At 37.6% G+C, this 13,781-nt stretch overlaps 1 protein-coding gene across 5 annotated transcripts in view; it reads right to left on the bottom strand.

The window, feature by feature from the left end:
* Positions 1–13,781, bottom strand: part of PDLIM5 (PDZ and LIM domain 5) — a 127,459-nt gene that overhangs the window by 16,819 nt on the left and 96,859 nt on the right. For all 5 annotated transcript variants that reach the window (XM_017822241.1, XM_017822240.1, XM_017822239.1 and 2 more), the window contains one exon: positions 10,419–10,597. In XM_017822241.1, coding sequence (XP_017677730.1) covers positions 10,419–10,597 — 179 coding nt within the window. The remainder of the gene's footprint in view (positions 1–10,418; positions 10,598–13,781) is intronic.

Here is a 13,781-nt window from a genome sequence, read left to right as displayed (position 1 = left end):
TCTGTTCTACTGAAAAGTTGCAAATACCTTTCAGACAAAACAAAGCATTCCCTGCTCAGAAGTGGCATACTAATTCACAGAGAGGATGTGAATCTACAGAAAATCCAGCAGAAATGCCAATACTGTGTTATTTACAGAAGTAAGATAGCCAAGCACTACACAATTTAATCAAAACAATACCATGAAATTTAGTTTACAACCCCCTCCTCTACTCATGCACAGGTTGAGGCAACACAGCTGGAAGAGAACTCCTTTTTAAAACTAATACTTTTGTACTATAATTACACTTGGTATTAACCTGCTGATACGGGCTCAAAACCTACTTTTGCTTACTCTTTCTATGTATAAAGAAGCAATATATTTATACACCTTTTTTTTGTTTAAATGGTTGGTTCATCAAATTTTCTCATACCAGGTCATTTCAACACTGACATATTTTTGGATCCTTTTCAGAATCTGAAGCAGCAAAAAGTATAACAGTCCATTAGGGGTGCTTTTAGTTTTTTTTTTTTTTTTTTTTTTTTTTTTTTTTAAGACAATGTTGAATTATTGAAAAACAGTAAAATATTTATTATCTGATCAAAAAATAACATCTTAATCTTGAAACATTCAACATTTCTGAGTAGAAAGAATTTAGGAATAAAAGCACTTAATCTTGAACAAGTCACTCTGCTACNTTTTTTTTTTTTTTTTTTTTTTTTTTTTTTTTTAATACAAGGCTATTCATTATATTTAATGTATAACTAATTAATTTGCAATGTCCTGAAAAAATAACATCTTAATCTTGAAACATTCAACATTTCTGAGTAGAAAGAATTTAGGAATAAAAGCACTTAATCTTGAACAAGTCACTCTGCTACTGTACTTCAGTTTATATGATAAATGCCTGCTAAGCTGAAAACCTAGGAACAGATAAAAATGAAAAAGGTGGCAGAACGTCTTTGAAGACATGAACAAAAGTGGCGTTGATTAATAGCACTTTCCTCCTCTGTCATCACACATGGCTTTCCAATTTTAAGATCCCATTTCATGAGAATACAGCAATACACACTAAAACCAAATCTGTTTGAAGATCGCTTTTGCCATAAATCAAATTGCAGCATTGCTAATTTCTGTTTATCTACTGAATCCCAAAGCCCATTCAGACACATCAGCTAGCTTATTTGCACTGCGTTGTTAAAAAAAAGTCTGTCTGCTTGCTTATAGTGGAAAAAAAAAAGTACAAACATCACAATTGTTCCCTTTTCTTTGGTCTCATTACAGCTTTCATTAATGCTGTTTTTATGAATGATGCTTTTCTGAACACTACCTAACTTCAAAGTTACTGCCAGCCAGGAGAAGAATTTCTCTATGTAAACCTTCTCTACAAAGCTGTTAGATCAGTCATTTCTGAGTTATTTAAAACACTAAAAAAGGAGAGAAGGAGATAGTCCATCATATTAAAACAAAAATTCTCTTTTAAGCAAATTGTAATATAAACCACACAAATCAGTATCATGCTAAGCAAAAGCTGTGACCTAAGCAAAACCAAGCTGGGCATTTAGTGTTGAGGATCAATAAAGGCAAATGGACCCACTCCGCTTCCAGTGAAAGCAGTGCACTCAAGCTCAATGCCCAGACCTTCAGCAGATGTAGGACTCCTATGAGATCACAATGCCAACAGAGTAAGAGGAATAACAAATAAGCCCTAAGCCTTCAGATCATCCTGTATTTGCCAGAGTATTTCTGGGCACTGGACAAAAACTACGTTCTAAAAGGCTTTCTACTGCCATTTGTGAATTTTTGTTACTATCTGGTCTACTATGATGGGAACAATATCTAATTAATCACTGCAGATGCCATCAGCATCTGAGAACTAAGATACAAGAAGTAGCCTTCTGCCCAAAAACCCTTGGAAAGTGAGGACTCAAGTTTCTTTCCATTTAGATTTTTCTTCCTAAAGACAAGTCTGCTTCCATTGTCTTCAGATCCATACTCTGTAAAATACCTTCATATCTATTTCACTGCATTTATTATATTGGATTCTTTGTAAACCTTCTACAGTTGTTCTCTAGATTTATTTTTCTTTCACCATAGATCATTATTCCTCTCTCACTGCTTGATTTGTCTCAGTCTTTTATCTCCCTTGTTCCATTCTGAACACCAGCAGGAGGACAGCTTTTATTGGCCACTTTTGTCTTTCCATAGGCCACAAACATCCCTTTAACACTTCAGTAATTTTACCAGAGGTTCATTACTTTCACTGCAGCCCATAGAGCATGTTTTTGTTTGTGGTGGCATTTTTGCTTAGTTGGTTTGTTTTTGATTTTAAAGCCCCCTACTATTAACTCCCTACTTAAATCTGTATGAATTCTCAGTATTTTTTTCCAACAATACTCAACCTCTTGCAGCTAGAGAATTTCAAATATTAGGTCTGTTTTTTGTTTAGAATGAACACTGATTTTCCCCACCTATTTTTTATACTTAAACAGCAAGTTTAACAGTACTGGATGAGAAGATTTTACTGCAAACAGAGAGGAAGGAGACATTCTGTGAGTTCACGTATTCTCTTCCTCTACTTTCTCTTCCCTATTCCCTTGGAAATCTTTCAAATTGAAACACAACCATTTGATTTAAAAACATCAGGCCCAGAAAACTAGTGCAGGTGGTTTTTTTTCTTGCAATGAGAAGATTCTACCAGGGCACATTAGTAGTGCCAAGGTAGGTCCAAATCATTACACTCAACCTAAGTGAAGACCTCTCAACTCTTGGCAATCAGTCTGAGCTCTCCTGTAGTTTGTGCTTTATACTTTGCTTTTTAAATTTTACATATGTGATCTGCAGCTTTGTTCACAAAGAGTGCTAGGGAGATGTCCTCATATCCGAGATCTGTTGTGGTGCATGCACATTTTTAATTGTGAATAATGACTGCATGGGAATGGGAAAGGAAACCACTCCAGCTTCCTCACGACACAATTTCACCCCGTATTTTCTGGTTGGCACCTTTGTTGCTTGAAACAGAACAAAGCACAGCAACTTCTGTGGGTGGTCTGAAGATTTAAAATTATAATAATAAATACAGTTAATAAATGAAAGAAATAATTTATAAGAATTATACACCCCAGCAGGAGCTATTCTGACTCGAGTGCCAGAGAGGTTTGGGTTCTCTGCAAGTCATGAAAAGATCTCTGTGGCTAGATTTTGGAGTTTTGCAGGCTTCACTTCACCTTCACTCTCTTTAATTAAACATTCTAAAGCACTGTTGATTTGCACTAGTGTATTGTCATTACTGGTTTTTTTTCCTAAAACAGAAAACATACTGTACCCGACCATTAACTTTCTAGTTTATTAGGTTAAGTTTAGCAAACCCACGGTGTTTGCTTTCACTAAACTCCTTGGTTTGGCTAGTTTAATATTTAACAGTCTTTTAGGCAAGGTAAAGAATTGGCTTTTTAAAATTTTTTTTAAAAATCTCAGTGTGACTTTGCCCTCGTTAGTCTAACAATAGGCTGTTCCATCGCTGAGCACATGGATAACTGCAAACACTGGTGAAAGGTTTGGAAGACAAAGGGAGAAAGGCGGATACGCAGTGGTGCCAAAGTCACTTTGACAGAGGTTCTCCGGTGCGTAGCAACAATACAACAGCCTGAACTGTTTAACGCTCACTTAAACATAACATCAGACTTCATGTAATATCTATAAATAACAATGCTACTTTAAGCAGTGGGAGTGTCAGAACTTCATTTTAAAGTGTTCTAACTCAGTGATTTATACACTTCTATTAAACTACTGTATTATAAATGGAAAATATAGAGCTTCGTACGTCCAATTTTCTGACTTCTCTTAATATATTTGTGGTGTAGGAAATCTTCCTGTTCCTTCCTTCCAAACCAAACATATGGCTGGATGAAGCAATGTGTCTGAAAAGCTCAGTTGTCAGCTCATTGCAGTAGCTGTATATAACATCCCATCCACTCCCAGGTCTGCATGAAATCACACAAGTTCAATGGAGAATTCTACAGGACAAGTAAGAGGTGAGAAAAAAACAAAAACAAACCCCACAAAAAAACCTGGAACCCCTGTGTTCCATAGTTGTTCTTTTGTTTCTTATGGAGTCTTGGAAACACAGTCATAGCTAAACTCCTTTCGCTGATTAAAGGCAGAACAGGAAGGATTAAATGATTAAACCATTATCATGTCTTTAAATGCCGAGTGAAAGCTGGTATGCACCCATGGAAAATCAAAACAGGTGCCACCCCGGCCCAATTTCAACAACCCTTGCAAGTAGAGGGAATAGTTCCTGTGTTAGTAACCAGCCTTTCAACTGGAAAGGCTCTGGGTAAATGACTGTAAAGCATCTTAATTAAAATGAGTATGGTGGTTTTGGCTTGCTCAGCCTGTCTCCTTGTGATTTGTTACATCACATACCATCACAAATTTGGCACAACTGGCATTGCTTTTATTGAAAACGTGACTCAAGGAGAAAGTGAAGACCTGTACAACAGTGTTTCATTTCTTTGGAGTGGCAGTTTAGAACCTCACTTGGTAGCATTCTGCAGATAAGATTTTGCCTCCCTTGCAGTTAGCTCCTACTCTGACCTTGACAGCTTGACTATGCCTCCAGAGAGCATGACTGTCCAATTTCATGTAGATTACCTGCCAGTTTCATGAAGCTGATGTTTAATACTGAATACTGATAAGAATGCACTTACCAGAGGAATACCGACTTTTCATTTATTGAACAAATATTAGGCATAATTCTTGGATGTCGTACACCTGTGCATCTGAACACATCACTCTGAGCTGGTGTTAGCGAATGAAGAGGAACTAATCTGATGAGTCCATAGCAAGAGGCTAGTTGCTTTTTAACAAATCAAAGAAAACGAGCATCTAGTTTTGAAAGTCGGTGAATGTTCCCACTTGATGCATGTGAAATAACCACAGAGCCAAATAATCTCTTCATCTCTGTTTAAATGACTACATAAAGAAACATGCATCTGTCCGACTTGTGCAAACAATTCATTTAAGTGTGCAGCTTGGTGCAAGAGCAAATTACCAAATTCAGTGAATTAGTGAATTTAGCAAAATCAAATCATAGGAAAATTGTCTGAGAAAATTTGTAACAGAAAGCTGAGTTCCTATTTAGCAGATCTTGTAGTGAGGTACACCAGGGCATAATGTCTCTAAAAAGTAGGTGGCACACTTCTGCATCATTACTATGATCTGCCCCTTCTTAGAGATAGATGTTAAAGTTTTAGAAACATATTAATTTTTTTGCCATGTCTACAGGAGTTAAAATTTCATACTGACATCAAGGGTAACATTTGTAAATTACTCTGGTTTCACAATAGGTTATGCTTGGCTAAGTGACTTCACATTACTTAACTTGTAAGAAGAAACTCTTGTGGTTTGCTGTCACATGATGCTACAATCATTTAGATTAGATGAAAAATTAATAACAGTCCATAGACCAGGACTAGGATAGGATAGAAAAGGATCAGGAACCTTTTGTGTTTTGACCTGTCAATCATAACACTTTTATGGACAAGGCTTTCTGCTTTCATGAATGGTAACTACACCATGAAGAAGCAATCTTTAACAACCTTTTTTGGTAAAAAATACTGGACCTTCTTATATTTTGGGACCTGTTTCTAGCAGAGTTCTTACCAACAATATAAGGATTTGCCTTAATGACTAGTAATGTTACTCCAGTTTCTTCACCCTCTTCAGACCAAAGTCCTCAATGGGCAAGTAGCTTTTTGAACTCCGGTAATTAGTCCTGCCTTTAAATTCCTGTACTACAAAGGAAACAAATTAGTATATAAGGGCTCTAAAAACAAAATTGCAGAACTTAATGAAGAAGGTGATGCTGACCATTGCCTTTTTCATGCAAAAGTATTCTCAAAGCTGATGGGTTTTGAGAATACTTACCCACTCAGAGTAGCCTGTAAGGTCAACAGAACTGATATAGAGGCTGGGGCAATTACAAACAAAACACAGAAAAGGAAAGGTGATGAGGACAGAGAGTGTTGCAGTCCATCCCTTTATGGACCTTGAGCAAGGACTTACTGGCAGTACAAGCATTTTGTGATAGCACAGTATATCTCAGTGCCTTCCTCCCTCTCCCCATCTTCATACCTGATGGCCAAACTCCACGTACAGTCTAGATTTTTTCTCCATTTCCTTTAGGGAAGTAAGTAGTAAAATAAGTAGCAAGGAAGGAGACAAAGACTCAGAGTGTCAGTATATGTAGAGCAGGATGTCAAATCACACCTAAGAGCAGTCTTTTATTTTCTTCTGCTTTTAAAACTCTAATATTATTGGGAGAATGAGATGTAAAAAATAAAAAAAAAAGCAACAAGATAGCTAAAGATAACTCCAGAGGAGGTAAATGCAAGGCTACCAAATACATGAAAACAACTTCAAGGCAATAGCAGAATTTTTAAAACAAAGATGCCTGGGGAGCAATTTTTCTGTGCTTGCAGTCAGCTTCCAAGTGTGTTCCCTCTGCTGAAGGGAGCATGTGCTTAACACATGTGCTGGCTCAGGATTAGGCAACTGACAGTTGTGGGTATTGCAGGATATGCTGACATTCCTTAGCAGCTCTACTGGAAGGGGATTATATATCTCAGTGATATCAGCCTGAGAGAGACCCTGGGAATAAGGAAACTGTCACATGTCAGTAAACGGTCACTTAAAATGTAAGCTTTGAACACTTCTATCGCAAACCTTCCCCATCTCATCCTCCTAACTCAACTGCGAAGCCTAGGAGGAACAAAGGGCATCAATTACAATGAAACCCTTCTTTCCAAGAAGCAAACCAGCCTTTCTGGTCACCAGCTGTAACAGTTCCCCATGGGACCCCTGCCATCCCACCGGACCCCAGCAAGCAAGCTGCCTGCACAGCACCTGTACTGGAAGGCAGGATGCAGTGCTGGCAGTGCTGTGCCCGGCACAGAGTCTCTCTCGTCCCCACTGCCCCAGCAGTTCATCCTCCAACGACAGCGTTTTGAAAATGCCAGGAAAGAGAAGGCAATTTCATGTGAGAAATGTAACACTGCAAGTCCTGACCTCTTCTGACCATCACAGATCCTGCTACACTTTTTTCCATGACAACAATTCGTCTCGTGGACTTAACTCCAACTTGTGTAGCTGTGTTTGCCGGGCAATTATACTTTCTTAAATTATCCCGGCAGTTTCAATTAGCCTCGGTGCTATTCACTTCCTTTCAAGATGCCGTGAGTGTTAAAGCATGCTGACAAGCAGCTGTTATGTTTCACCCAAAAAGTGACTGCATGGCAGTGGCGAGTGAAAGCCATTCCTGTGCAAGCAACGTATCCCTGCCCAGGACCAGAAAATGCTTTGGGGTTCCTTGGGGGTAGTGATCAATGTTACAGAAGTGTAGAGTAATAGTTATCAAAGAGTAGAATAACTCATTGCAATGTAGCTAGGATGCTCTGGGTAATTTCTTTTTTGTAATTTAATATAATCTTGTAAAAACCTTCTGCTTTTGGTGGGTGAGTAGAGCTTCATAGCTCGAAAAAAATGAAGTGAGAACTATTATAAATTCTAGTCTGTACATTTAACACACAGCAACAGCCACAATTTTACTTATTTCAACAACAGAAAAAAATCAACAACACAGTTAAGAGAGGCTGATAGCAAATGCGTTATTTGGAAATCATTGTACAGACAGATAACCACCCCTGCACTGTGTGCCAGCCCCACCTGCTCAACTCCTTGTGCACCCAGTGTGCCAGAGATCAGGCTTGCTTTGTTCATTTGTCAAGCCAGGCTTTTATCCTGCTTATCCAGCTTCTTACTCAAGCCTTAAAGTAATGCATGAAGCAGCCATCCCTCATTTCCTCTACCAAACCACTAGGAATCCTGTAACATCAAGAATTTGTTCCAAAGAAGAATAAAACCTCTCTTACTTTCATAGTAGCAAAAAAAAAAAAAAAAAAAAAAAGCACCATACTACTTTTAATAGAAAACAAACAAACAAACAAACAAACAAACAAAACAACAAAAAAGGGGTATTCTCTGATGGCCTATCCAAGAAAGGGAGATTCCAGCTAATAATCAAAAAGATGCTGTCTACCAAATGACATATCTGTGTAGTCAGACAACTTAATGAAATCACTGGTAATATTCATGCCACACAATCAATCAGCAGCTTACAGCTTCCCCAGACACCAACAAAATCCTGTGACACGCTTGCTTTGCTATGGAAACAACTTGATATTATATACAGTATTCATTAGAAGGGTGAGTGGTATCAGAGCTACAAAACTATACTCCCAATATACTTCTGCTACTAATAGCATATAATATACATTTACATAAGATTATATCTTCCTTCTAATTATTTCGTAAGGCAGACTTCAACTTGAAATCAAGGCGGTTTTTTGTCTAAAATTTTTTCAATGTTTTCAATGCCTGTTTCTCCTACGGCTTTTATTTCTGGTTCCCCCAATATTTTCAGGGAGAGATAACAACTTTGTTTCTTCAGAAATTAAGCAGTCCATCTCAGGACCCTACAGCAAGACAGCATAAAGCTGAGGTCCTCATGACCATTTCCTTCCACCAGCTTCTCTATTGATATGACTTTCCTAAACTTTCTGTAAGTTATTTTGGAACATAAAAATTCTCTGTCTGGCTTTCCCCCTCATTTACTTACTTGGTATCTCTAATGTGAAAAAACAGTTTTTCACATTATCCAAGAGCATGGACATAGATTTTCAAAGTAGTATGGAATCAAGCACAGTTTAATTAGTCCCTTTAAATCTTTCTCTTTCTTGCGTACGTCTCAAAAAAAAAAAAAGTCTGTTTCAAACAACTGACTACTATTAATACTACAGTATGCTAGCAGGATTTAGCAGTGAAACACCTACCAATATACTGAAAATGGGTGTAGTACTACCAATACCCCAAGCTGATAAGTGATTTCTGAGCAGGTAAAATAATTCATCACTTGGTGAGACGAAGTTATGTCAAACATGGAGCACAATCAGTGACTTAACAAAAATGCAGGACTATCATATTCCCACAAACATTTGTCTTACACACACACACTACCGAAAATGCAACTTCAAAAAGAGTTGGGGCTCTTGTTGTTGTTTTCTTTGGGGTTTTTACCCCTACAACGATAGCTAACTCAAAGAAGTTAAACAATGCTAGAATTAAAGTGATCTAAATTTAAATATTAAATTTAAAAATTCTTTACCTTGCCCTTAAAAATAGACTTGCTATTTGACAGGGAAGTACAGCAATGACAGTACATTGCCATCTTGAGGCTGGCTAGCAGAACTGCATGTCCCAACCAAAATACATCTATTTTTTTACCAACCTCAACAGTAATTTAGCCAGAAGTACCAAAGCCATTATAAAACACACCGCATTAACACCCTATGTTTTTGCTTTATTTTTATGCCAGGAGTTCTCTAGTTTCTTTTCAGGATTGGATATACTTTTAAAGGGGGAAAATCCTTAACAGTAGAACAAAAGCAAACAAACAGAGCTGTTTAGCATATTAGATCCTGTCGGAAAGAGAATCAGGACTATTCATCTCACATTAGCAAGAAAAATCTGAGGTTAAAGCTTAATTAGTAATACAGATTTCCCAGATCCTTGGAAATTACCACTCAAGCTTAGTTCACCACCAAAGAGTTATTCAGACTAAAAGATTATCCCAAATTACTACTTCATGTAACATTACAAAAACAGTTACACAGTTACACATTACACATCTTAATACAGATATGTTTATAACATAGGAGTGTTCATAAAGAAAACAGCACGCTTTCCAGACATAAGACTTTCTGGTCTGGGTTTAAAGGGGTAAGAATCACCAAGCTACATTCAAAAGTAGTACCTATGTCAATTGCCCTTGGAAGAACCTTTACACAAATCTCTGTAACACAAACTGATGCAATAATCTGGCACCCTGCTCAAATAAAACCTACAGATGTCAAATACGTAAACACTCTAATGTTTTAATCTTTTTTCTTTTATCTTTTTTTTTTAAATTAACTTCTACTTCTGAAAAGATTGCTTGGAAAACATGTCTGTTGATATTCCCAACCCTGAAACAGCATGGAATACGGTTGAATTTACAGTCACACTGGAAGCACCAAGTTGAAGCTGTGAGGTGCATATATATATAATTGATTGGTATAAATGCTTTTAATAGAGGTCAGAGACATCTGATTTTGCTTGTTTGTGAAACCAATTACATCTTTGAGGCTACTTACAAGGGCTATTGCTTTACTAAAATAGTTACATTGGTTTTTCTTATCCTCTTTGTAAGCAAACTGGCCTGTACTCAAAACCCACAAATGGCTATTTGAAGTCTGTTATTTTTACACCCAAGGTGAAGTGTTTTCCTGAGCTATCCAGGGGTCTTTAAGCAAACAAGAAAAAGCCTCTTTGAAAGTTACCTGCTTGGTTTGGAGGCTGCCAGCCCTTGGCAGAACCCAGGGGTCCCACTGGCTTGAGGGCTGCAGCAGATGTGGTGTTGGCGGGAGCAGGTCTCGCATCCACGTTGTCCTGGCAAGCAGGCACGCTCCTCGCTGGGGTGGCCGTAAAAGCAGCGGGCTGGGTGGCTTCCAGGGAATCACTGTTCAGAAATGAGGGAAGAATAAATAAAATGCCTCTTGCTAGAACAAGAGAATTTGTGAAATGGAGATGTGGAGAGATAGTCCCTCACCCTGCTGCAACAAAGCGGCACCCACTGCTCTGTCATCACCAACAAACTGTTTTTTAACAACTGGACACTTGACACTTGAGTAATGTCTGCCAGAAGTCAATACAGTCAACTAAATCCTTTCACGATTTCCATTTAAAATAAGTAAATGTCAACATGATACAGGTTAAAGTAGAACCCTTGCTGTAAATTTAGTACACTCACATACATTTTCAATACCTTTTTTTTTCCCCTTGGAAACTAGGCAAATACTCATATAGGCAGATTATACTTGTACATCTTAATAAAAATCATCAATCTAAAAGTGACTGAATTAAATGTAATATTGTTCTATAGGCCAGTGCTGCCCCAAACAATTAAATATTTCAAAAGAGTTGTAAGTTTCTTTATTCATTAAACAACATGCACAGTATTTTATATTGTCTCTTTAGAGTAGTTTACAGCTGCTTTTATATTTTAAGGGCTAGCAGAACTCTTTTAGCTCTTTAAAAACACACATGATGAAAACTGAACTTAATCACAATTCATGTAGAGTGTAAGTAGCCACTAATTATGCTGCCAACAGGAAAATATTTCATTTCTCACTTGCTTTTGGGAAGCTGAAAAAAATATTTTCATTTTAAATATTCAAAGTAGAGGAATAATTGCTAATGAAGGTCATTTGCAAACTAAAAGGACCACAAAAACAGGAAATTAACTCAACAATGTTGCAAAATACAGCCCAAACCATTCCAAATACATATTTTGCACAATTTGAAAACCCATCACTTAACACACTAGAAGCCTTGTATTCTTTCCTCTATTGAAGGAAAAGAAATTTACAGCACACGTGCACCATGCGTATTTCACTGGGGTCATTCACAGAATCACAGATTGTGCCAAGTTCATAAAGTAAAAATCCATGACCTATTTTTACTTTACAAGTGCTGCACATGTACAATATGGCCTTGCCCATACAACATGCAAGAACTTGAACACAACATGAGGCCAAAACACAAGTTCATAACCTTGATTTTTTTTGTCTCTAGATTTACAGGGTAAATAATTCATGTATTTTGAATCTTCTTCTGGGTAAGGGATAAAAAATATTGTTCACAGTTTAGAGAATATATCTGAATGCTCAGTTTAATGAGTAACAGCTATTGTGATTGTAGGCTTTTGGTACCAGAGGTATCTTTGTTGAACTTACACTGATGGATTTTCTATACGAAGTGTGCACAAGCCTAGTGAAGCACAAAGTGAGACCCTGCATTTTGTTATGTTCAGATGCTGAAAATTATTTAAAGACATTTGTATAGTGCAAATGGAGGCCCTGACAGTACACATTAGTCTTCTTAAAGGCCTAGGATACAATTCTTTATTACAGCAGATTTTGAGGCAGTGGAGATACACTGCATAAAAGTGCTATTGCAGACTGAAAGAAAAAGGATAGGGAAACATCCTCTGATGTGAAGTATCAGCTCAGTAGTCAAAGATGACAAGGTAGTTTGGGTTTGGCTTCCACTATGAAAAAAATTTGTCTGCAATTTCATAGTTACAGAAATGCCCTTCTGTACTGTTGAGTATATTTGACACATAACCCATCAAACCCATTCCAGGCCAGAGCCCCACTGCAACTTTAAGAATTCCTCATTAACACTACTGGTGCTAAAAAAAGAAAGTTTCCTCCTTCTCCATCCAAGAGACTCATCACTGCTTGTCAGATTGCTTTTTCAGTCTAGCACCTCTTTACTGCCTTTGTCTGGAACACATAAATCATAAATAATACAAATCATCTATCATAAATAAGGAAATCCTGCTGAGTCAGCAGGTGTCTTGTACAGAAGAGGCTCCTTGAAAAGCAAAAATAGATTTAAGACAATCAAAAAGAGTACCCTGCAGGTAGAAGGTGGTGAGGAAGCAGACTGACCACATGTCCACAAGGTTGATTGTAATGCTGATTGGAAACTCACTATTGCTATTTTTGTGGTTTATTTCTAAGGCTTGTGAATGATGTGGCATGCTAGTTCATAGTATATTCTGAGTTGGAAGGGATCCACAAGGACCACTGAGTCCAACTCTTAAGTGAATGGCCCATATAGGGATCTCCTGAAGCAATAGATTATTGGAGACACTTCATTTAGAAATTCAGTGAAATCCTAATGACCCCAAACTAAAAGACAATTATAAACCCAGGTATAAACTACCTGTGATTTTTTTTTTATCACCTCCGGCAGCTTATGTGCCAGGAGCCTATTTTGGCAAAAAGCTTCTCAAGGGAAAATCTTGAAGCCATTACTCTGACAGAGAGGATCATGCTGGCCTCAGGGCAAAACTTCTGACAGGTCTTGAACATCCTTTGTACCCTGTGTCTGGTTCTTTCAAGCAAGAGTTGAATAAACTCAAGCCGCCACCATATTTCTTGAACTACAGCCTCCAGTCACAGTTGCCTGAGAGTGCACATGCAGTGTTCTCTGTAGAAAGATATATGCATCTTTGTCTTCCTTTCAAAGACATGCTGCTCCTTCAGCAGAGTCTCCCTCATGAGAGGTTCAACCTTTGAAATGCTCAACTTCAAATTCATGCTGCAAAATTAATTCCTCAACATTTTACTTCATGTTCTTCTACACTAAGAAACACTCAAATTCCAATTATTTTTATCCATCTTTATAAATATAGCGATGGATCTTTTCAGAAGCACACTTACCTTCTACAAAGTGGCTGTACAATACCCACAATTAGCTCCACTAATATTTTGTAACTCACTAGGATATTGTAAAATGATGACCCAAGTTTCACTATCTAGAAACTACATGATTTGAAGAGACAAAAATATGTACTGAAATTCAAGGACATTAACAGGTTACGGAGGAGAGCTCCCACCTGCTTTTCAGTGCCATTACTAGGAAACCGAGGGAGGAATGATAAACCTTATGTATTTACCAAGTTCCATGTGAGTACTTTCTCAGACTTTCCAGCTGACACTCACTGGTCAGTCTCAGGTCAAGAACATTTTGATATCAGAACACTTGTACTATTATTAATGACACACCTACCTTCTGTCTCTAGTATTAACATTTTAACTCTGTTTCATAATTCTGAACAACTCCTTCTCCAG

The sequence above is a fragment of the Lepidothrix coronata genome, unplaced genomic scaffold, assembly GCF_001604755.1.
Source record: "Lepidothrix coronata isolate B3197 unplaced genomic scaffold, Lepidothrix_coronata-1.0 Scaffold96, whole genome shotgun sequence".
NCBI lineage: Eukaryota > Metazoa > Chordata > Aves > Passeriformes > Pipridae > Lepidothrix > Lepidothrix coronata.
The sequence above is the reverse complement of the archived record's forward strand: the minus strand, read 5'-3'. Positions and strand labels throughout refer to the sequence as shown.